Source organism: Gracilinanus agilis, chromosome 2, assembly GCF_016433145.1.
Source record: "Gracilinanus agilis isolate LMUSP501 chromosome 2, AgileGrace, whole genome shotgun sequence".
NCBI classification, from domain to species: domain Eukaryota; kingdom Metazoa; phylum Chordata; class Mammalia; order Didelphimorphia; family Didelphidae; genus Gracilinanus; species Gracilinanus agilis.
Window position 1 is genome coordinate 29688986 of NC_058131.1, and position 22392 is coordinate 29711377.

Sequence of the window (22392 nt, forward strand, 5' to 3'; positions counted from 1 at the left end):
TGGTAAGGATAGGCAATGGGGGTCAAGTGACTTGCCCAGGGTCACACAGCTGGGAAGTGTCTGAGGCCAGATTTGAACCTAGGACCTCCCATCTTTAGGCCTGGCTCTCAATCCACTGAGCTACCCAGCTGCCCCCAGAACTCCAATTTCTTGATCAAACAAGCTGTTGATGCTAAAAATGGGAACTGGATAAAAGAACAGATATTGACATATACTATTGCATATCTTCATCCAACAAGGAGATCAAAAAAGCCTAAAACTAGATTAGGCAGCAACCACCTGTTTGCCTATCAAGTGTAGAGAGATGGCAGCCTAGAGAAACAATGGTTAAATCATAAATTCATTTGCACCCTCTTATAGAAGAAGAGGATGGATAATTATGAATTTGTCCAAAAAAATGACAAACAGAAGAGGGAAAATTTAAGCTTTAAAAAAGCTTACTTTTTCTCCTCTCTCCCCTAAAAAAGGAAGCCTAAAAAAAAAGTTATTCAAAGGACATTTAAAGATGAAAATGGAAGGACTATTAACAAAGAAAAGTAAAATGTCTTTAGATTTTTATACCAAATGCTTTTTAATAATGACAGTGGAGCCACCACATTTTTCTCCAATATCAATATAGCAATATAATATATAATATGATATAATATATAGCAAGGAAAATGGCAAAAAAATAAAATACAAAATGGTCAAGGGACATGAATAGGAGTTTTCAGATAAAGAAATCAGAACCATCAATAAGCACATGAAAAAGTGCTCTAAATCTCATAATTAGAGAAATGCAAATCAAAAAAATCTAGCAGATTGGCTAACATGACAGTAAAGGAAAGTAATAAATGTTAGAGGGGATGTGGCAAAATTGGGACACTAATGCATTGCTGGTGGAGTTGTGAATTGATCCAACCATTCTGAATGACAATTTGGAACTATGCCCAAAGGGCTTTAAAAGACTGCCTGCCCTTTGATCCAGCCATACCACTGCTAGGATTGTAGCCTAAAGAGATAATAGGGTAAAATATGTGTACAAAAATATTCATAGCCATGCTCTTTGTGGTAGCAAAAAACTGGAAAAGGAGGGTATGTCCTTCAATTGGGGAATGGCTGAACAAACTGTGGTATATATTGGTGATAGAATACTATTATGCTAAAAGGAATAATAAATTGGAGGAATTCCATGTGAACTGGAAAGACCTCCAGGAATTGATGCAGAGTGAAAGGAGCAGAGTCAGAAGAACATTGTACACAGAGACGGATACACTGTGGTAAAATCAAATGTAATGGACTTCTGTACTAGCAGCAATGCAATGACCCAGGACATTTCTGAGGGACTTATGAGTCTGAGGGACTTATGAGATAGAACACTATCCAGATCCAGAGAAAGAACCGTGGGGGCAGAAATGCAGAAGAAATGCAGAAAGACAACTGCTTGATCAAAAGGTTTGATGGGGATGTGATTAGAGATGTAGACTCTAAAACAATCACTCTATTGCCAAACATTAATAATATGGAAATAGGTCTTGATCAATGACACAGTGGAATTGCTCGTTGACTATGGGAGGGGAATGGGAGGATGAGGAGGGAAGAACATGAATCATGTAACCATGGAAAAATATTCTAAATAAATTAATTAAATAAACTTTAATTAAAAAAAAAGAAATACAGAGAAGAACAATCAATCACTCATAATTATTTCTTCTACCTACTATGTGCATAAAAGGCCTAGACCAATACTCAGAAAAGGTCTGTCCTGAAGACTACAAAAGTGATTTGATTTCAGAGGTTTCTAAAAGAGGGTGGGGGAGGGGAAAGTTTGAGGGGAGAAAAACAACTTCATATATGGCTTTTACCCTCAAAAAGGTAATCAAGAAAATAAAAGCAACTACTATGCCAAATGTCTACTTTCCTGGGTCTGGAAACATTTTAGGAGAATAATCTATACATGCATTAGGAGCATCCTTGATGAAAATTTGAGAAGGGAGGCTTTTGTACTTGATGATCTACAGTAGGCCCTCGTCAAGACCATTGTGCTTACTGACTTATTGATTGCCTTTGATCTAGTAAAGCTAAACACCCATTTAAAGGCTGTTTTCCAATACGGTATCTATGATGCATATGTAAAAAGTAATACAAGATTCCTTGAAAGACATTAATGGCAGATCCCAGGCAGATGGTGAGTCACTCTTTCCATTGGCCACCTTTGTGTCCAGATACCTGCTGCTGCAGGAAGGTGGAGAAAATCACACCCCACTGTGGCAGAGGCCCCTAGAAATGTATGCTGCGCGCGGCCAGGTGGGCCATCGCTGTTGCCAGGCAATCCTCCTATACTCTCTAACGAAGAGCCTATTCCACCCTTTACAACATTTTCATCTGTCCTGAAACATGCCAAGGCTTCTCTCCTCCCACTCTCAGCTGAGACCCTGGCTTCAATTTTTTCTGAACTAATTGAGGTCAGTCCCCATGAGCTCTTCTCTCTTCTCGCCTCTTCCTCTCCTATCACACAGGTTCCTTCGGCCACTCTCTCCTTTAGCTCATGTTATGCCGAAAGGTGGTTCTACTCTTTGCCAAGGCTAGTACATCTTACCTGCACAAGTGCTTCCATTCTAGACGACCTCTAGCAGGTTGCCCCTTGGATTGTTGATCTCTGCCCCCCTCACTGCTTCTTTACTGCCTACAAACATGCCTCACTCGAGCTTTCTAACCGCTGCTAACTACCATCTCATATCTCTTTTGCCTTTCGAGGCTACACTTCTTGAGAAGGCTATAACAGGTGCGTCCATGTCCTCCTTCTTTCTCTCTTTCTTCTTAAATCTCTAAAATCTAGTTTCTGATCTCATTATTCAATGGAACTGCTCTCTCCAAAAATATCAAATGATCTTCTAACCACCAAATCCAGTTGTCTTTTCTTAATCCCCAGTCTTCCTGAATTTCTCTGCTTCCTTTGACATTACTGATCATTCTCTTCTCTTGGATTATTTCTTCTTTTTCTTCTTTCTTCCCTAATTCACTGTTCCTTCTCAGTCTCTTTTGCTAAATCTTTGTCCTGTTCTCGCCCACTAATCACGAATGTTCCACAGTGCTCTATCCTAGGCCCTCTACTTGTTTCCCCTCTATACTACTTCAGTTAATGATCTCTCCAGCTTCCATTACTTCAATTATCATCTCTATACTGATGATTCTCAAAACTATTCGTCTGGCCCTAACCTACAATCTCCAACTGGCTATTTTAGATATCTCAAACTCAATGTGTCCAAAAGTGAACTCATTATCGTTGCCCTAATACCTCCCCACTCTATTACTATTGCTCTTTTCCTATGGAGGACACTATTGTCCTCCCAGTCTCCCAGGTTCAAAGCTTAGGAGTCCACCCTGGACTACTCCCCCCTCCCTATACAAGCTACTGCCAATTGCCACTGATTTTGCCTTTGTAACCTCTTTCAAATATGTTCCCTTCTCTCCTCTGATGCTGATAACACTTTGGTACAGACCCTCATCATCTCACACCTCTATTATTGTAATAGCCAGCTGGGTGGGGGGTTGGGAGGAGGTGTCTGCCTGCTTTCTGTCTCTCCCTACTCCAATCCATCCTCCATTCAGCCCCTAAAGTGATTTTCCCAAAGAGTGTATCTGATGATCATGTCATCCTCTACTCCAGGATCAAAAATAAACAACTCTGTTTAGCATTCAAAGCCCTATAATCTGGTCTCTTTTTGCCTTTCCAGGCTTCTTAAGCCTTATTCCCTAACATATCTTCTTCTAGGCCTCCTGACTGTTCCACAAACAAGGCATTTCACCTGGAAACTCCAGACATTTCATTGGCTGTTCCCCAGGCCTGGACCTCCCTCCCTCCTCATATCCCCCCATGGCTCCCCTGACTTCCTTCAAGTTTCAACGAATATCCCAACTACACAGGAAGACTTTTCTTCATTTTTTTTCCTCTGTGGATTACTTCCAGTGTCCCATACATATCTTGTAGTGCATAGCTGTTTGCATGGTGTCTCCCCTACTAGCCTGGGAATTCCTTGGGCATTAGACCCGTCTTGTGTCTTTCTTTGTACCCCTAGAACTTACCATTATAAATACTGACCGAGTGGCTGACCATGGAGACAATCACATTCAACAACCCAGTGTAACACAAGGAAGAAGGGTATAAACTTATTAATGATGTTGAACACTAACAACCAGCCAGTACTCCAGATAGGTGAGATGCCCTCCTAATGTTCCTATTTGTAGAGAACATGGTGCTTGTCATTATTCTATTAACTGCCCCAGGACACAGCAAAGACTCATAAAGGGAACCAAGGCCCCATCTTCAAGGACCCCACAGTCTAATGGAGGAGGTGTCACACCAACAACTGTATATATAGGCTATGAACTGAGCAAACTGGAGATCATCTCAGAGAAAAGTCACTGGAGTTCTGGAGATTTAGAAGGTAAGATACTTGCAAGTAGAGACTGTTTGCTTTCTTCTTCTTAAATCCTATGAGTGTAGTCCATTGCTCAGGCCATAGAAGGTACCAAATAACTCCTTGGTGATTGCTAAATTGGGTCCCAATGTGGTACTAAAGTAAAGATAACCCCAAATCAGCTGCAGAGATACCACAAGCAGGAGGAGTTCATTGAAGAGAAGTGATTACCAAAAGCTGGTGTTACCAGAAAGATCATAAAGGAGGCAGAACCTGAGCAGGAGGCCTTAAGAGAAGAGTCCAACAGTGCTCAGGGCCCCTCTAGGCTGATGGGGAGCCACAAAGTGCTCTCACCCTTCAATTTCCCCTCTCATCTCCAAGCTTCACTATTAAAAACTGAGATAAGAAAAAAAAAAGCCTTCAGTGTTCCACTTTAATAAGCCCAAGACCTTAATTAATAACTAAGGAAGAAGTTGAGTACATGGGTTTGTATCCTTTAAATAAACACAGATGTTTCTAACTGGACCACAACAGACTGAATTGCTACTAAGACTTCTTCATTGCTATTTTATCAAGTTTTTTAAAAAAAGAAGAAGAAAAAAAGAAATACTAAATAATTTCCCCCAAAGAAGCGCAAACTCCCTATGGGATTCCCAATCATTAACTGAACCTTCAGCCCAAACCCCACAATAATATGCAGAAAATTTGGGGGCAGCTAGGCTGCTCAGTGGATTCAGAGCTAGGCCTAGAAACAGGAGGTCCTAGGTTCAAATCCGGCCTCAGACACTTCCCAGCTGTGTGACCCTGGGCAAGTCACTTGACCCCCATTGCCTAGCCCTTACCACTCTTCTTCCTTGGAACCAATACATAGTATTGATTCCAAGATGGAAGATAAAGGTTTAAAAAAAGGCAAAAAATTTGTTGATTTCAATGTAGCATACTTGAGAGACATAAATCTTGTTATCGCACAGGGGCAGTTAAAGCATTTAATACCTGAATACCCTGAAATATTAGCTTTCCAGGAGGACAGAGAAATGGTTGGCAGAAGGGACTGTGTGTGGGAGGAGAAAGAAGAAGGGGTCTGGGCTGGCCTACCAGAAAGTTCAATGATCACCTAGCCAAGGCAAGGGAATGGAAGCTGGGATGTGGGCAGGTGCTTCATGGTACCCCTAAATATCTCGCCTCCACATTAAAATGGGATATATAAATGACATGGCTTTTAGAGCTGTTACAATCTTATGCCAAATGAGGGAGCAAACTCAAGGAGTTTGGTTACAACACCCTCCTCTGGGGGTATTGTATAATTGTTATAAGAATAAAAAAATCTTTTAAGAAAGAAACATTTCAGGGAAAGGAGCTTGATAACTCTTTGAATCTAGAAGATGAATTGTTTGAAGAAGGCACCATGAAGATGTCTGAAGAAAACCTCCATAGCATCAGAAGATCTAGCACAAACTTTGGAGTATAACTGATTGAACTGGGGGGGTTGAACACAAGCATTTTGAATATAAACTTGCATGTAAAAGGGGATTGCCCCCTAATTAGCTTATTGTCAAAATGTGCGTAGCAAACATTGGTTTGCTTGCGCTCTCTCTCTCTCTCTCTTTCTCTCTTTCATTTCCCTCTTATCTCTAACTATTGTAGTTTCTGATTACATAAAATGATTCATTGGGGTGACTAGTCTCCCCACAAAGAACCACAGGGGGGATTGTAAAAGAGTTCACACTTGTGAAAAGGAATCCTTTATTCTCTTTGCTTAGTGGGAGCTAACACTTTGGTTAACAATAACTTAAGTATAAGCTTCAACTAGGTGGAGGAGCTAGCAAACCACTTAGTGAATTCACATCCTACTTAGTGCTAGGTGAGAAGCCAGCAAGATACTTGGAGAGCTCCATCCTTTTTTCTAACTCAGTCAGAAAAGACTTCACACCCTCAGAAACTGTGAACCCTTTCAATGCCCCTCCAGAAGGTGTGAACTGGTTCCCACAAACACTGCCCCCTGGGCAGTGCTAGACTATTTGGAAGCTGTGATTGGCCCTTGTGAAGAGAGGAGGAGACAAGAAGCCACTATAAAAGGCCCTGATTTCTGAGGCTAAGAGAGTACTTCAAGAAGAGAGTTGACTCCAAAAAGGAAGTGGGCTTCAAGAAGAAGGTTGGCTCAAGGAAGAAAGTAGGCTCTAGGAGTCACTTTGAGCTCAAGTCATTGTCTTGATCTGCCTCTTAGAGGGAACTTGGGTGAGTGGATAACTGGCTTTCCCTTCCTGTCTTCTGGAGAAAGTTTAATTCCAGTTGAAGCACTGGAACAATATTTAATTCTGGTTGAAGCACTGGAACAATATTTAGTTAGATAGGTTAATGCCTTCTCTATCCTTTTGTATTTCTCTACTTTTACTCTTTCCACCTCTTTTGTAAATAAAAGATTTATAATTTTCATACATTTAGCCAAATCATTAATTTTAACACTTACACCTTTAAGCATGAGGTCCCTAATAACTCCTAAAGGTCCCTCCTTGACAAAGACTCAATTTGTGTGGCCTGGAAGGACTGTGCCAGCTGATGGGATCATCACTGATGTAGCAGTAAGGGAAGCTTCTCTTGCCACTCTCTCATTTCCCTCAGTCCTGGGCACTTCCTATCTTTTGAGAATTACCTAGCACATACACTGCCCAGGCCCTGACTTAACATTGCCAGAGGGATTTAAAAACTATTTCCTCACTTCAACACATCCTTCAGGAGATGAAAATACTCTTAACATCAGTTCAGCACTTCCTAATTGGCTTCCCAGTCAACCACTATAACAAGGAGGGGACCCAAACAGGGTGTTCTCCTTGATAGCTGCAGAAACTGGTACAGAGTATGAATCTCCTCTTTACCACTGGCAATCTCTCCCTTTCTTGTATTCACATTTCTCCATGTATAAGATGCCCTTCCTCAGTGGAAAGTTAAGCTCTCTGAGGACAGGGGCTAGGATAGTTGGGATAGTTTTTCTTTCTAGCCCTTCACTTCTCTTGTGGGATAGATAATAAATATTGATTCCACGGCAGAAGTGTGGCAAGGGGTAAGCAACTGGAGTGAAGTGACTTACTCATAGTCACACAGTAAGGAACTATCTGAGGCCAGATTTCAACCTAGGATCTCCAATCTCCAGGTCTGGTGCTCTATCCACTGAACCATCTAGCTGCCCGACTGGGATAGATTTCATGGAACACAGGATTTTGGCAAACAGTTGACTTCATTGCTAAGTTACCTGCCTTGTTCCCATAGTTAGCTGCTAATAAAAGACAGAACTCTAAATTAGAACTCTGACTCCAAAGTCAAAGCATTTTCACTATATCCTGCTGTCACATTTTGATGTTAATATTCAGTTTTTTAACTTTTCTAAAATTCTACCCTTTTCAAGTATGGAAAAAGAAGGAATGAAGTAAGAAGAAAGGCCAGGACAGAACAAGAAGGAAAATATCCTTGTTGGTCCTAATCTCACAAATGTTTTCCCTGAACGGGTGGCAGCTCAAAAAGACAAATGTTGACTTGTAGATGGGTTATAGCTCAAATTTAATTTTAATCTATACCAGTGATTCCCAAAGTGGGCGCCACCACCAGCTGGTGGGTGCTGCAGCGATCCAGGAAGGCGGTGATGGCCACAGGTACATTTCTTTCCTATTAATTGGTATTAAAATTTAAAAAAATTAATTTCCAGGGTTCTAAGTAATATTTTTTTCTGGAAAGGAGGCAGTAGGCCAAAAAAGTTTGAGAACCACTGATCTATACCTACAACAGAGATCACTATATAGTTTAAGGTTAAAAAAAAAAAAAAAAAAAAAAAGCTCTACTTTCTTCTTTTGGTATCTGTTACTATAAATTCCATTGTAGAGGTTGAGCTAAGATGGCAAAGAGGGAGTGTTCCAGACAGATGTTCTCAACATTACCCTACCAACAATTTTAAAACAATGCATCAAATTGAAATTTAAAGAAGCAAAGTCCACAGAAGGTGGTATTGAGGCATTTTTCTATCCCAAAACAACTCAAGAAGTTGGAAGGAGAGATCTGTGTCACTAGAAAGCTGTGGGTCTTAGAGGCTGCTACTATAAGAGCAACAATAGAAGCAACAATTCCAAGAGCTCTCACAAACCAGAGCTGCTAAGAGGATTGGATGACTGGTCAGAAAAAGATTACAAGAAGAAGCACCTAGGTAGCTCAGGTAAAGAAATGAGAGGAATACAAAAAATAAACAAACAAACAAAAATAACCTGTGAAAAGAGAATTAATATCCTGATAAAAGAGGCAAAAAAACACTGAAGAAAATAACACCTTAAAAGCAAAATTGGCCAAATGGAAAGAGAGGCACAAAAATTCACTAAAGAAAACAATTTCTATAAAATTAAAATTGGGCAAGTGGAAGCTAATGATTCTATGAGACATTAAGAAACAATAAAATGTGTTAAGAGAATGAAAAAATAGAAGCAAATGTGAAATATCTTATTTCTATAAAATTAGAATTGGGCAAGTGAAAGCTAATGATTCCATGACACATTAAGAAACAACAAAATGTGTTGAAAAAATAGAAGCAAATGTGAAATATCTCATTTGGAAAAGCAAATAACCTAGAAAATCTATCAAGGAGTCATACTACCTGAAAGCCATAATAAAAAAAAAGAGCCTACACATTATATTTCAATAAATTATCAAGGAAAATTGCCCTGATATCTTAGAACTAGAAGGCAAAATAGAAACTAAAAAAAATCCACCAATCACCTCCTGAAAGAGATCCCACAATGAAAATTCCCAGGAATATTATAGCCAAATTCCAGAGTTCCCGGGTCAGGTAGAAAATACTTCAAGCAGCCAGAAAGAAACCATTTAAATAACACAGAGTCATGGTCAAAATCACATAAGATTTAGAAGCTATCATATTAAAGGAGTGGAGGGCTTGGAATGATATTCTAGGAGGCAAAAGAACTAGGATTACAATCAGGAATAACATACTTTAAAAAACTGAGTATATTCTTTCAGAGGAAAAACAGATATTTAATGAAATAGAGGACTTTCAAGCATTGTTAATGAAAAGCCTGGAACTAAATAAAAAATTTGACATCCAAATCCAAGACTTAAGAGAAGCATAAAAAATATTAGACATGAAAGAGAAATCATAAGGGACTTAATAAGGTTAGACTGTTTACATTCTTATATGGAAAGAGGATACATATAACTCCTAAGAACTTTGATATTATTAGGGAAGTTAGAAGTCTACATATTCAGAGGGTAAAAGTATGAGTTGATTAATTTGGGGATGATCTCAAAAATAAATGGACAGAGTAGGAAAGGGATACACTGGGATATGAGTTTAGAGAGAAGAATGTGGAAAATTATCTCACCTTAAAGAAGCACGCAGAGAACACTTTTTTAGTGGAGGGGAAAATGGGGAGAATACTTGAACCTCACTTTGTATTAAGGTAGTTTAAAGAGGAAAGGAAAAAATGCATACATATAAACACAGTTGGGTAAAGGAATCTCTCTTACTCAAAAGGAAGTGAGAGGGGAAGGGACTTAGAGAAAGGGAAGGGTGGTGATAAAAGGGAGGGAAGACTGAGGGAAAAAGTGACAAGCAAAACAGACTTTGTGGAGGGATAAGGTAAAAAAAGAGAGGAAGAAGTATAAACAGAAGAAAATAGAAGAGAGGGAAATACACAGTAATCATAACTGTGGATATGAAAGGGATGAACTCACCCATGAAACGGAAGCAGATAGCAAAACAGATTAGAAACCAGTATACAATATCTTATTTACAAGAAAACTATTTGAGGTGGAAAGACAATTCAGTTAAAGAGTTAAAATAAGAGACTGGGCCAAAATCTATTATGCTTCAGCTGAAGTACAATAAATTCCAGTGTAAACTAAGAACTTTGATAGTTGTTAGCATTCAGCCCTGATGATTTATGTGCAACTAACTGTGATCATCTGAAGGACTGACAACAATGACAAGGCATGGGAGGTCATGGTCAGCCACTATGTGAAGAAGCTGGGGCAAATAGGTAGGGTTAGGTGACCTGGCCCAGCTCAGTTGTGTTCAGAATTGACGCAAAAAGACAGGGTTAACGGTAAGTGACTTGCCCCATCACCCAAGTGAACAAGAAAGCTGGGAAAAAAAACCCAGGACTCTTGACTCCTGGTTTCATACTTGAGATAGCATTTCTTCTCTTTCAAATATTTTTTTAAAGATAATTATCAGGATATACAGGGATACATTTTCAAAAACAGGCCCTGAAGTTGAGCATGCGAAATGGGTAATTGTGCATGCAATTGTAAATTACACAATGGGAGCCTGAAAAAATTCATGGGCAATTATCTTCTCTGTGCTGGCAACTCAAAGGATGTAAGATAAACATTTTTTAAACTTAACCTTGATGTAGACATTCTTACTACCTTTTATCCAACTACCCAGCATTTTCTGGATAACTAAAGCCAATGACTGATCTGATCGACAAAAATGCAAGGGGAGAATGATTTTGGAAGTCATGTGTCTCTCCTTCCATCTGTCCATCTTACTTTCAAGAATTTACAACTGGTGATGGCCTCACAGAATGCAATATCATCTATGACCTGTGGGATCTCTGACCACTGACCGGACAGGGCTTTTCTGAGACTAATGAGAAGCTGGGCATCTCCTTGTACAAAAATAAGACATGACTCTTGGTCGATTACATCCCAATTGCCCCCAGACATCCATTTTCTACCATTCAAATCTCTTTTTCCAAAAGCGTTCCAATTAATTTAACAACTGTTAATATTGAAGGACAGGCACACTGTGTTTGAAGATTTCTTTTCATTTTCTTTCCTGGAATCACATTACCTCCAAGTTGGAAGACATCCCATAGGACCACTTTATTGTATCCCAACACAAGTCTTCAAAGGGAAACTTTCAGGGAGTGGGAATCCACTGTGTGAGAGAGGGCTACAATACTCCCACCTTTCCGCAATCCCTCCAGTTTTGAATGTTTCCATCTATTACTATTATTGCTGACAATTTGTGGAGCTCAGAGCTGTTTTTAGTAATTTAGATCAGACTTTGATATGGTTGTCAATAGATTTCAATTCATTTTTTGAGAATCATCTGAACAAATGCTTTGGCCCTTAATCAGCAGGCTTTGGGTCTTACATATTTGTTAGTTCCACATATAATCTTGGAGATCAGACTCATCTGAATATTTAAAGAAAATGCTATTTTCCCCATTTATTAGATTCTTTTCTTATACTAGAGCAAAGTGGAGGTGGGGAGGAGCAGTCAAAAGCTTTTCAATTTCATGTCATGGAAATCATCTCTTTTGTCTTTCAGATCCAAACAGCAACTGGACAAAAAGCAGTGGGAGGGGAGGGTACAAAGATAAGTTCTCTTACAAGCTGCTTGGGTTGGCTTTTGTAAAGCAGCTACCTAGAGCTTATGGGGGAAGAGAAGAAAGGAGGATTTACCGGCTAGAGATTAGCCTCTGATGCTAGTCATACAGCCTTCCCAGTTGTTGGTTCAACCAGTTTTTACCTTGTTTGGATTCTTTTGTGTCCTAGACTATAAATGGAGACAGATGACACTGATTTATCTCTGGAGCATAATTTCCATTTTTGAGAGGTCTCAAAGACCAGGACAGAGAAAATGTTTAGTCCTATATCTTGTTAGTCAAATTGGAAGGAGTAGTCATATATACACTGAAGTCTCTGATATGAGTGTAGGGGTTGAGAAGATTGGAATGTTTGTGAGTCAGGAACCAAACTCTTGGAGGAAAGAAGGGAATGTCTTGAGACAACAGCTACCAAGGATTTGATTGAGCAGTAGCTTTGATTGATTGAGATGGTAGGACCGAATTAACCTCAAAAGAGGGAAGATAACTGAATAATTATGGTAGAGAGGAGAACCAGGAAGAGGCAATGGGAAGCAAGGAGTATCCCAACTCCCTCACCTTGATGAGTAACAAAGGAAGAGTGAATAAAAGCATAGCCAGTGCTGGAAAGAGAGATCAAGGAGGTTGTGCTATGAGAAGGGACAGGTCTCAGGGAGAACCAGAAGATGGAAGAAGTGAGAAAGGAAAAGACTTAAGATGAAAGCACATTTGACCTATGGAGGAGGTATTCCAAAGAGGACAGAAGTAGTGAGGGTGGGAGCAGATTGAGGGAATGGAAGTAAAGGAGAGGATCCTAGGAGAGGCAGGGAATGGGGCTGGAATAATGAATTTGGGTGGGGGGGATATAAGCAGGGGGAGAGATGGTGTTAATCATGGAGGAATGATTTTGGATGGATTTTCATGTCCAAAGAGTTTGACCTCAGAGTGGAATCCTCTCAAGTCCTTGGGCAGTTTAGGAAAGAGAATTAAGAGATGGAGCTGACAGTATTACTCTTTTTCTCCCAAGGCAGGAGACCAGGCCAAAGGATTAATGGATGGCCTTTCCTCTCCTGCCTGTAAAGGAAGAGTCCTGGCTAGATGGAATGGAGACTAGAAGAAGAGGGAGATCTGGCCTGATGGAATGGCAACCTCTCCCCTTTCCTCAAAGGTAGGAGACTGATGTGAGATAGAATGGCATCTCTTTTTTTTCCAAGAGAGGCTGGAGACTAAGCTGGAGAACAAGCAAAATGGAATGAATAAGCAGAAGGGAATAAGTGAGTATGTGCAAAGGCTGCAGAGACAGAAAGGGGCCAGGTTGTGAAGGGTGTTAAAGCCAAACAGAGCATTAAATATTTGACCCTGCAAGTAATAGGGAGCCACAGGAATGTATTAAATCTAAGGAGTGACATGCTCAGAACTGGGCTTTGGGGAAATCACTTTGGTAGCTGAGTGGAGGATAGGCTGGAATACAGAGACTCTTAAAGCAAGCAGGTCAAGGTGAAGGCTACTGTGAAAGGCCAGGTGAAGGGCGATAGGAGCCTGTGTGCCTGTGGGTTGTAGGATAGGAGATCTGACAAGAAATTCCACATGTTGGAAGAGGAGTGGGGGATGGCCCTGAGATTGGGAGTTCAAGTGACTAGAAAGATTATGTTCTCCTCAGTAGTGATTGGGAGTTTGATAAAAGAACAGTCTGGTAGAGGAGAGGGAATGATGAATTTTGTATTGATAGGTAGTTTGTGATACCTACAACATGTCCAATTTGGGATGGTCAAAAGGCAGTTGGTCATGTAAGGAAGGGACTTGGGAGAACAGTGAGAGCAATACCATGAACCCTCTCCCTCCCCATAACAGTTTAGACAGTCTTTCTTAAGAGTTCTGACACTGAGAGGATGTGGACAAGTGGTTTTCCTCTATTTTCAGAGGACATGAAGACAGACTTGGAAAGAGTTGGACTATCTTGACTTCCCTAAGTTCTGGAGGCCTCTGGCCCAGTTGAGTCCTTTAGGTTATCAAATGAAGTAAGATACTGCCCATTGCTCAGGTTGATATTTCCCCTGAGGGGTTCCTATTCTAGACTCACACAGCACCCAGATCCATCATCACACAACACTGGATCCTGGAGAAGCTGAAGACTTTGGGCCCAATGCCTGCTACTTCAGGAGAAAACTGACCATCTCAAAGCCTGTAGGAGGTTTCAGGATAACTGGATAAAGCACATCTCAGAGTAAAGGGTGAAGCACACAAATCAGAGGGGCCTTGAAGGTCTGCAAGTCCAATCCCTCCTTCTTTCAGCTAGACAGGGAAAGTGACCTACCCAGATGCACATGAGGAATAAATGGAAGATTCTGGATTCAAAGCCAGGTCTCTAATACTTTTCATGAGTTTAAAGAAAGAGTAATGTACTTGGTTTTACTCCAGGCACTCTAGTGCAGACATGCCAAACTGTGGCCCAAAAGCCACATACACTCCCCAGCACTGCCTAAGAGGGGGTTCAAATCAGATGAAAATGTAACTGGGGAATATCTAACAAAACAAATAAAAGTATAATTAAATATAGGTAACATTCTATTTTTTGCATAAAATTATCAACTTTTTATCATTTTTTTAACATTCTATTTTAAAACTAAGCCAATACATGGTCCACAAGGATTAGTGGCCTTATTTATATAGATTAGTCTCTATTTCCATTTGAATTTGACCCCACTGGACTAGTGAAGCATCCCTAAAGTGGAGAGCAGAAAGCAAAGGAGTCAGCAATAATGTAATACATGAAGGTGTAATGGAGGTGGGAGTAGTTGTTGTTTATGTGCTTTGCCACCTAGCTACCCTGCAAAAAGAGTGGAGAACTCTAGTTCAGGCTTGCCAGGAAGGCAGCTTACACATCTTGCCAGACTCTTCAATCAGAGGAAGCAGAAAGTAGAAATTCAAGCAGAGGAGAAAGAGGGGCCACATTCTGGGCTCCCCATGGTTCTCTCTTAGGTTTTCTGACTGAAGAGCAAAACTCAGTCCAATTCCTCAGATCCAGTGTCTGAGACAACATGGTTGCTTCACCTTATGTGAGCTGAGCCTGTCTCCATTGTTAATGACCCCAAATCTTCAGCTAAATGAATGTCTGAAGTTAGCAGACTGGAGGCTTTGGCTACATGAGCTGGGAGTGTAAGCTCATGATGTGTCTGCCTTCTGTCGCAACTGAGATTTATTTCCTTTCTTCCTTCCTTCCTTCCTTCCTTCCTTCCTTCCTTCCTTCCTTCCTTCCTTCCTTCTTTCCTTCTTTCCTTCTTTCCTTCTTTCCTTTCNCTTCCTTCCTTCCTTCCTTCCTTCCTTCCTTCCTTCCTTCCTTCCTTCCTTCCTTCCTTCCTTCCTTCCTTCCTTCCTTCCTTCCTTCTTTCCTTCTTTCCTTTCTTTCTCTTTCTTTCTCTTTCTTTCTTTCTTCTTCCTCTCTTTCTTTTTTAAACCCTTATCTTCCACCTTGGTTCTAAGGCAGAAGAATGGTAAGAGCTAGGCAATGGAGGTTAAGTGTCTGAGGCCACATTTGAACCTAAGACCTCTCATCATCTCTAGGCCTGGCTCTCAATCCACTGAGCTACCCAGCTGCCCCTGCAACTGAGATTTTCATAAAAGACCTGAGTGATTTCTACTGACCACCTCTAGCTCAAGGAAGACTTACCTGGAAAGAACAGATTGCTAATGAGAGGTCATCTCTCTACTCTCCTGGATGATAGTGCCACTTGTAGGTCCACCTAGAGGGTACTGAAAGTAATACTCAACTGCCTTCCCATGGGAAGCACTTTGATAAAAAAGAGAATATGGATGGTTTCCCTGAATTGCTTTTTTCACGGTTTTTTTTTTATTCTGTTTTAAGGGATGGCTCAGGGCTTAGGGAAGGAGAGGAGAGATATATTCAGAAATAAAGGTGATATAAAAACAAAATATATCAATGACTGGTTTTTAATCAAAGGGAGCAGGGAGCAGGGGCAACAGTGACTTACAGGAAGGTGTGTGAAGACTGCAAAGGTGCTTCGAAGAAAGGCAATGAGATCTATCAGATAATCACTGGCTCTGCTGCCTGAATCCCCGGCCATCCAGTCATAGTCAGCCAGCTGCAAAAACTGGTCAATCTTCTGGTTCAGGTTGGTGTAAATCTCTTCTTCTGCGGCATGTCGGGCATCCTGCAAAAGGGTAGAGACTGTGAAGAGCTGTGCCAGGCTTGGGGCCCTGCCAAGTTAGGCAGGAATTGGTGGCAGAGGCCCTTTGACTTTCCTGTCTGCAGGTAAGACCCTGGGGTCTGGTGGGCAGGCCAGGGTCATCATTTCCTTTTCATTGTTGTCCCAGCATAATGGGGGGACTGTGTTCCTTCTCCCTCGTCAGTCACACAAGAATGCTTTTATAGGATTCCTTACCATCAGCAGCCCCACTTCTCATTTCCAAGCAGGCCAGAAAGCCCCCAGGAGCAAGAAGACCTAAGAGCACTAGTGGGGTCTGTGTCCACATGGGGGAACTAAAAAACATTCTGAGAAGACCACCACCAAGAAACCCTTTGGATACCCCTGCCCCCTCCTCACCCTGCAAAAGGTTTCCATCTGCATGAGAATGTTTTCGGGAAACAGTAGCCTAGGAAAATACACAACATGTAGCCATTGTAATTGCTGTGTTTATGCTGAGTGCTGAATTAGCTGGTTTGAAAGAGCTCTGGTGAAAATACCCTTTCGCTGTGTTTTAAAGCACTCACTGTTTCCAATAAGCTCGTCAGCACGACCTTTAGTGGTCTCCAGAACTTCCCCTCTGCTAAGTATTTAACGGGCTGTGCAGCTTCCGTGGCTGCTTGCCCATTTGGAATAGTCCTTCTTTTGTATTCTTAATGCCAGAGCAACAACAAAACCCACATGCCACCTTCTTTTATGGTGGCTGTCTGGCCAGGTATTGCATATGGCTCTGAAGACGGGGAAACTCAGATGGGGGAAAGAATAGGAGGCAAGAGCTAACTCCATACTCAAAAGTTTATATTAAATAACTAGGAAGCTGACATTGCCAGGCACAAAAGAGAGCAATCTGTACTCTCAAGAAGCTTCCATTTTATTGGAGAAGCCATCACCCACAACCCAGACATTCCATCTATATAGTCCACAACAAGACAAGGAAAATTCAAGGCTGGTTAGTGGAAGGTAGATTGAGAGGGAGGGCACTAGCCATTGGGTGCATGGTAGGATGGAGAACCTGGAAGGACCAGGACAAAGACAAGGATTGGGGAAATGGAGTGCCATGGGTGAGAAGCCAAGAGAAAGCCAGCTTGGGTGGTCTGGGAGGGCATAGGAATGGGAGTAATGGATATGAGACCTCTAGGTTTTCATGGCTTGGCTCTCTACTGAATCCCTTCCTATCTGTCTGAATACATCTTCTCAGGCTCCTTTGCTGGATATTCATCCAGCTCACAACCCTTAAGAATAAGTGTTTGCCAGAGTTCTGTCTTGGGTAACCTCCTCTCTGCTGACTTCCAGGGCACTATCTTCAATTGCCAACAGGAGTTCTCAAAGATATGGTGAATGCGTTATGTTGGCCTCTCCCCTCTCAGTAACTTTCCTATCACTGCCAAAGGCACCATCATCCCAGCCTCTTTCCTCAAGTCTTATCCCTCTTGTCCAAAATGCTTCCAAGTCTTAGCGGGTCTACCTCTGGAAAAGCTCTTAAATAGACCCTTTTGTCTCCTGTGACACTGCCACCAGCCTAGAACATGCCCTCATTACCAGACTATTATAGTAACCCACTGATGAGTCTCCCTACCTCAAGTCTGCCCCCACTCTGGTCCATCCTGGCTCTGCTATCAAACAGAACTTTCAGAGCCCAAGTCTGACCGTGCCCCGCCTCTCTACTAAGTGAACTCTCGTGGCTCCCTATTGCCTCCAAGATCAAATACAAGGTGCTCTTATAGGCATTGGGAGCCCTTCATAAGGCCGCCTCCTCCTAATGTCTTTCTCCTCCATGACATCCCCTCCATCTCTGGTCTCAGTATATTGTCACTGGCTATCTCCAAGCCTGAATTCTTTCCCACTTTATCGCTGTCTCCTGGCCTTCTCGGCTTCATCTCATCACCTACCTACAGGAAGCCATTCCCAAGATGCCCTTTATGGCTTTGCTTGGAGATTCTTTCCAATTTTACCCTGTCTATAGCTTGTTCATATATAGCTGTTGCATGCTGTTTCCCTCAACAGACTATGAGCTGTGTGAAGGCAGGAACTATCTCTCTTTTGCCTTTCTTTGCATTCTCAGCATTTGGCCTGGGACCTGGCACACAGGAGATACTCAATAAACCTTCACTGACTTCAGAACCACCCAAATCCCTTCTCTAAATAACACTCATGACAAGGTGAGCTTTGTAGAAATCTTATTCTTACCCATAAAGCAGAAACCCAAGGGATAGCATCCAAATCATTCTGAAAAAACTTGACTGAGGTGAAAAGGCCCTAAACAATGTCCTAGGAGAATACCTTCATTTAAGGGTCAGAAACCAAGACTCCAAAATGAAAAGCAGCTCTTAAAAGAAAGGCAGAAAAGCCATGAGAAGCAGGGCCAGGATTGACATTCCCCAATTCTAATAACAGCTTTTTTGCTGAAACCCTACCACACTGCTCCTAAAATGCCATTTCATTAAAGGACATTCTCTATCCCAGGCTGGTAACATTAGGAGAATTGCACAAGCTTACTGGATTTTTTTTTCCTTCTATTTTTAACCTTGATTTAATCTTCCCTTTAGAATCCATTCTTGTTTTAAAATAAATTTTCATTAATGGCATCTATTTTTTATATACATAATTTTTCCCAGTATCCCTCCTTTTCCCCCTTCTGGACAGCCATCCTTTATAAAAAATAGTTTTTTTTAACAGGGCACCTAGATGGCACAATAAAAAAAGCAAGAGGCCTGGAATCAGGAAGACCTGAGTTCAAATCCATCCTCAGATACTTACTAGCTTGTGTGACCCTGGGCAAATCACTTTACCTTACTTGTCTCACTTTCCTCATATGTAAAACGAACTAAAGAAGGAAATAGCAAACTGCTTGAGTATCTTTGCCAAGAAAACCTCAAATGGGATTACAAAGAGTCAATTATGACTCAAATGACTGAACAACATTTTTTTAAAGAGAAGCAAGAAAAAGAAAAAAAATATTTTTAAACTGATAAATACATTGAAAGGGTCCAAAATTTTGTCTGAATGGTAATCTGGTTTGTATAGCATTAAAGGCAGAAATTAAATTTATCAGTGTTGTCCTTTTTATTATATTGACATGATCCCAAAAATATGGAACATTTCTCAATCTGTATCGCATTCTTGTACCAGGGAGCCATGCTGATCTTTTCTGTATTATTCCAGTTTTAATACATGTGCTACCAAATGAGCATTCTACCTTTTAATCTTAAGAACACTAACCAGCTCAAAGATTGTACTGCTTCTGTGAGTTCTCAATATTTACTCTGAGCTCAAAGAATGGATAGAAGAATTTCCATGAAACGTTTAGCATTTAGTCTATTCTCCCCAGAAATCCTTCATCCATGGGGACAGCCGTTCTCTTCTTGCATTGGAGCTGCTTCATCAAGTGATCTTTGAACAGAATGGGCCAAGATTAGTACATTTATGTTGTGGGACAGTTATAGATGGAAAACTATGCTAACATTTGGGAAAGGAGCAGTTGGCCAGTAAAAAGGAACATGAAAAACTAGCTGATCAGAAAACAGAACGCAATGAAAAGGAGAGCAAGTGAGAACATCAAGACAATGCCATCAACGCTTGCTATCAAAGAGTAGACTGTAATGAGATAATCTTGAAAATGTAGCAATTCTATGACTGAACAAGTGGTGGTCTATGATTGCAATGGAAAACTACTGTACCATAAAGAATGATGAACAGGATCAGTTCAGAAAAACCTGGGAAAATGTCTATGAACTGATGCAAAGTGAAGTGAGCAGAACCACAAGAACATTGTATATTATTTGATGAATATTGTTCAATGATCAGCTTTAAAGGACTAAACCATTATGAGCAAAACAAAGTTGCAAGGGAACCTCAAGGAACCCAAGATAAAAACCTACAATCCACAGACAAAGGAGGAACTGATTGAAGAACAAAGCAGGGGGGCAGCTGGGTAGCTCGGTGGATTGAGAGCCAGGCCTAGAGATGGGAGGTCCTAGGTTCAAATCTGGCTTCAAACACTTCCTAGATGTGTGACCCTGGGCAAGTCACTTGACCCCCATTGCCTAGCCCTTACCACTCTTCTGCCTTGGAGCTAATGCACAGTATTGACTCCAAGACAGAAGTTAAGGGTTAAAAAAAAAAAAAAAAGAACAAAGCAGGCCATCCTTCACTTTATCTCCTTCATAAGCTTTTAATTGTACATGTGATATGTATCTTCAATTATGACATGGGGAATAGGGAGGTACGTATTATGGAAAGGAAGTATTACATGAAAGCACTGGTATAACCTCCATCAGAATATTTAACACCTGGGGGTGGTGAGAGGAAGGGGAAGGAACAGTGTCAGAATCACAAAATGTCAGAAAACAATTGTCAAAAATTGTTTCAAATGTAATTCAAAAAAATTTTAATTAAAAAAAGAAACTATAACTATTCCAAATCAGAGCTGATCACAAATCTCTTCTACAACATTACCAATCATCCTATCTCTGCATGAAAACTTCTATGGAAAAGAAAACCATGAATATGTTGGTGATGGAATATTATTGTGCTGAAAGTAATAAGATGAACTGGAGGAATTCCACGTGAACTGGAAAGACCTCCACAGGAAGTGATACAGAGCAAAAGGAGCAGAACCAGGAGAGCATTGTACACAGAGACTGATACATTGTAGCACAATCAATGCAACTGACTTTGTTACTAGCAGCAGTGCAATGACCCAGGACAATATTGAGGGACTTAGAAGAAAGAATGTTAATCCACATCCAGAGAAAGAACTGTGGGAGCAGAAATGCATTAGAAAAATATGTGATCAATCATGTAATGTGATAGGGATTAGATTGGGGTTTTAATGTTAAAAGATCGCGCTACTACACATATGAATAACACGGATACAGGTTTTGAACAATGATATATGTGTAACTCAGTGGAACTGCTTGTCAGATTTGGGAGGGGGAAGAGATGATGGCGGAGGGAGGGGAATCATGAATCATGTAACCATAGAAAAATATTCTAAATAAAAAAGGAAAAAAAAAGAAAAGGAATCCATGACTTCCCAAAGCAGCACATCTACTTCTGGACAGTTCTCCCTGTTAGGAAAAGATTCTGTCCACCAAGAGTAAACCAGAGGGGCAGCTGGGTAGCTCAGTGGATAGAGAGTCAGGCCTAGAGACAGGAGGTCCTAGGTTCAAATCGGGCCTCAGACACTTCCCAGCTGTGTGACCCTGGGCAAGTCACTTGACCCCCATTGCCTACCCTTACCACTCTTCCACCTAAGAGCCAATACACAGAAGTTAAGGGTTTAAAAAAAAAAGGTGGGGGGGGGAAGAGTAAACCAGACTGTGCACCTTGAAGCCACTTTCATGGATTGCTCACTCTTCACCTCCCTTCTCCCAATCTGATGCCAACTTGAGTTTTTCTATCTCCACAGCTTTTCTTACCTATGTCCCCTGATCTCCATCCACAGTGCCACCATCCTCATTCATCACCTCTTGCCTAGATTAGGGTAAGAGCTTCCTAATTGTCTCAGTTCTCTCCCCTCTCCAATTCTTCCTCCACCAGTCACCCCAGGTATTCTGCTGAAGCTTGAGCCTGAGCACATCCCAAACCCTTGTCCAACAAATGCATTCCAGTGTCTGACTATTCTTTTTATTATTTGATTTGAAAAATTTTATTTAATTAGTTAAGAATATTTTCCCATGATTCCATGATTCATGTTCTTTCTTTCCCCCTCCCATAGCCAACAAGCAAATCCACTGGGTTTTACATGTGTCATTGAACAAGACCTATTTCCATATTAGTAATATTTGCATTTGGGAGATCGTTTAGAGTTTACATCTCTAATCACATCCCCATCGATAAAGCTGTTGTTTTTCTTTTCTGTTTCTGCTCCAACAGTTCTTTCTCTGGATGTAGATAGCTTCTTTCTCATAAGTCCCTCAGAATTGTCCTGGGTCATTTCATTGCTGCTAATAGAAAAGTCCATTACATTCAATTTTACCAGAGTGTATCCGTCTCTGTGTACAATTTTCTTCTGGCTCTGCTCCTTTCACTTTGCATCAATTCCTGAAGGTCTTTCCAGTTCACATGGAATTCCTCCAGTTTATTATTCCTTTGAGCACAATAATATTCCATCACCAGCATATACTACATGTTCAGCCATTCCCCAATTGAAGGACATACCCTCATTTTTCAGTTTTTTTTCCTATCACAAAAAGAGCGGCTATAAATATTTTTATACAAGTCTTTTTATCTATGATCTCTTTGGGAAAAAACGCAGCAATGGTATGGCTGTATTGAAGGGCAGGCATTCTTTTAGAGCTCTTTCAGCATAGTTCCAAATTGCCATCCAGAATGGCTGGATCAGTTCACAACTCCACCAGCAATGCAATAATGTCCCAATTTTGCCATATCCCCTCCAACATTCATTACTCTCCCCTATTC

The 22392-nt window shown here is 41.0% G+C and overlaps 1 protein-coding gene and 1 non-coding gene across 5 annotated transcripts in view; both read right to left on the bottom strand.

Annotated features, from left to right (window-relative positions):
* The window catches only part of EXOC6B (exocyst complex component 6B), a 643271-nt gene that overhangs the window by 243526 nt on the left and 377353 nt on the right, over nt 1–22392 (bottom strand). For all 4 annotated transcript variants that reach the window (XM_044663035.1, XM_044663036.1, XM_044663033.1 and 1 more), the window contains one exon: nt 15757–15936. In XM_044663035.1, coding sequence (XP_044518970.1) covers nt 15757–15936 — 180 coding nt within the window. The remainder of the gene's footprint in view (nt 1–15756; nt 15937–22392) is intronic.
* LOC123238398 lies at nt 19054–19160 on the bottom strand. Its single transcript, XR_006505587.1, has one exon. It is a non-coding gene; the product is annotated as a U6 spliceosomal RNA (small nuclear RNA).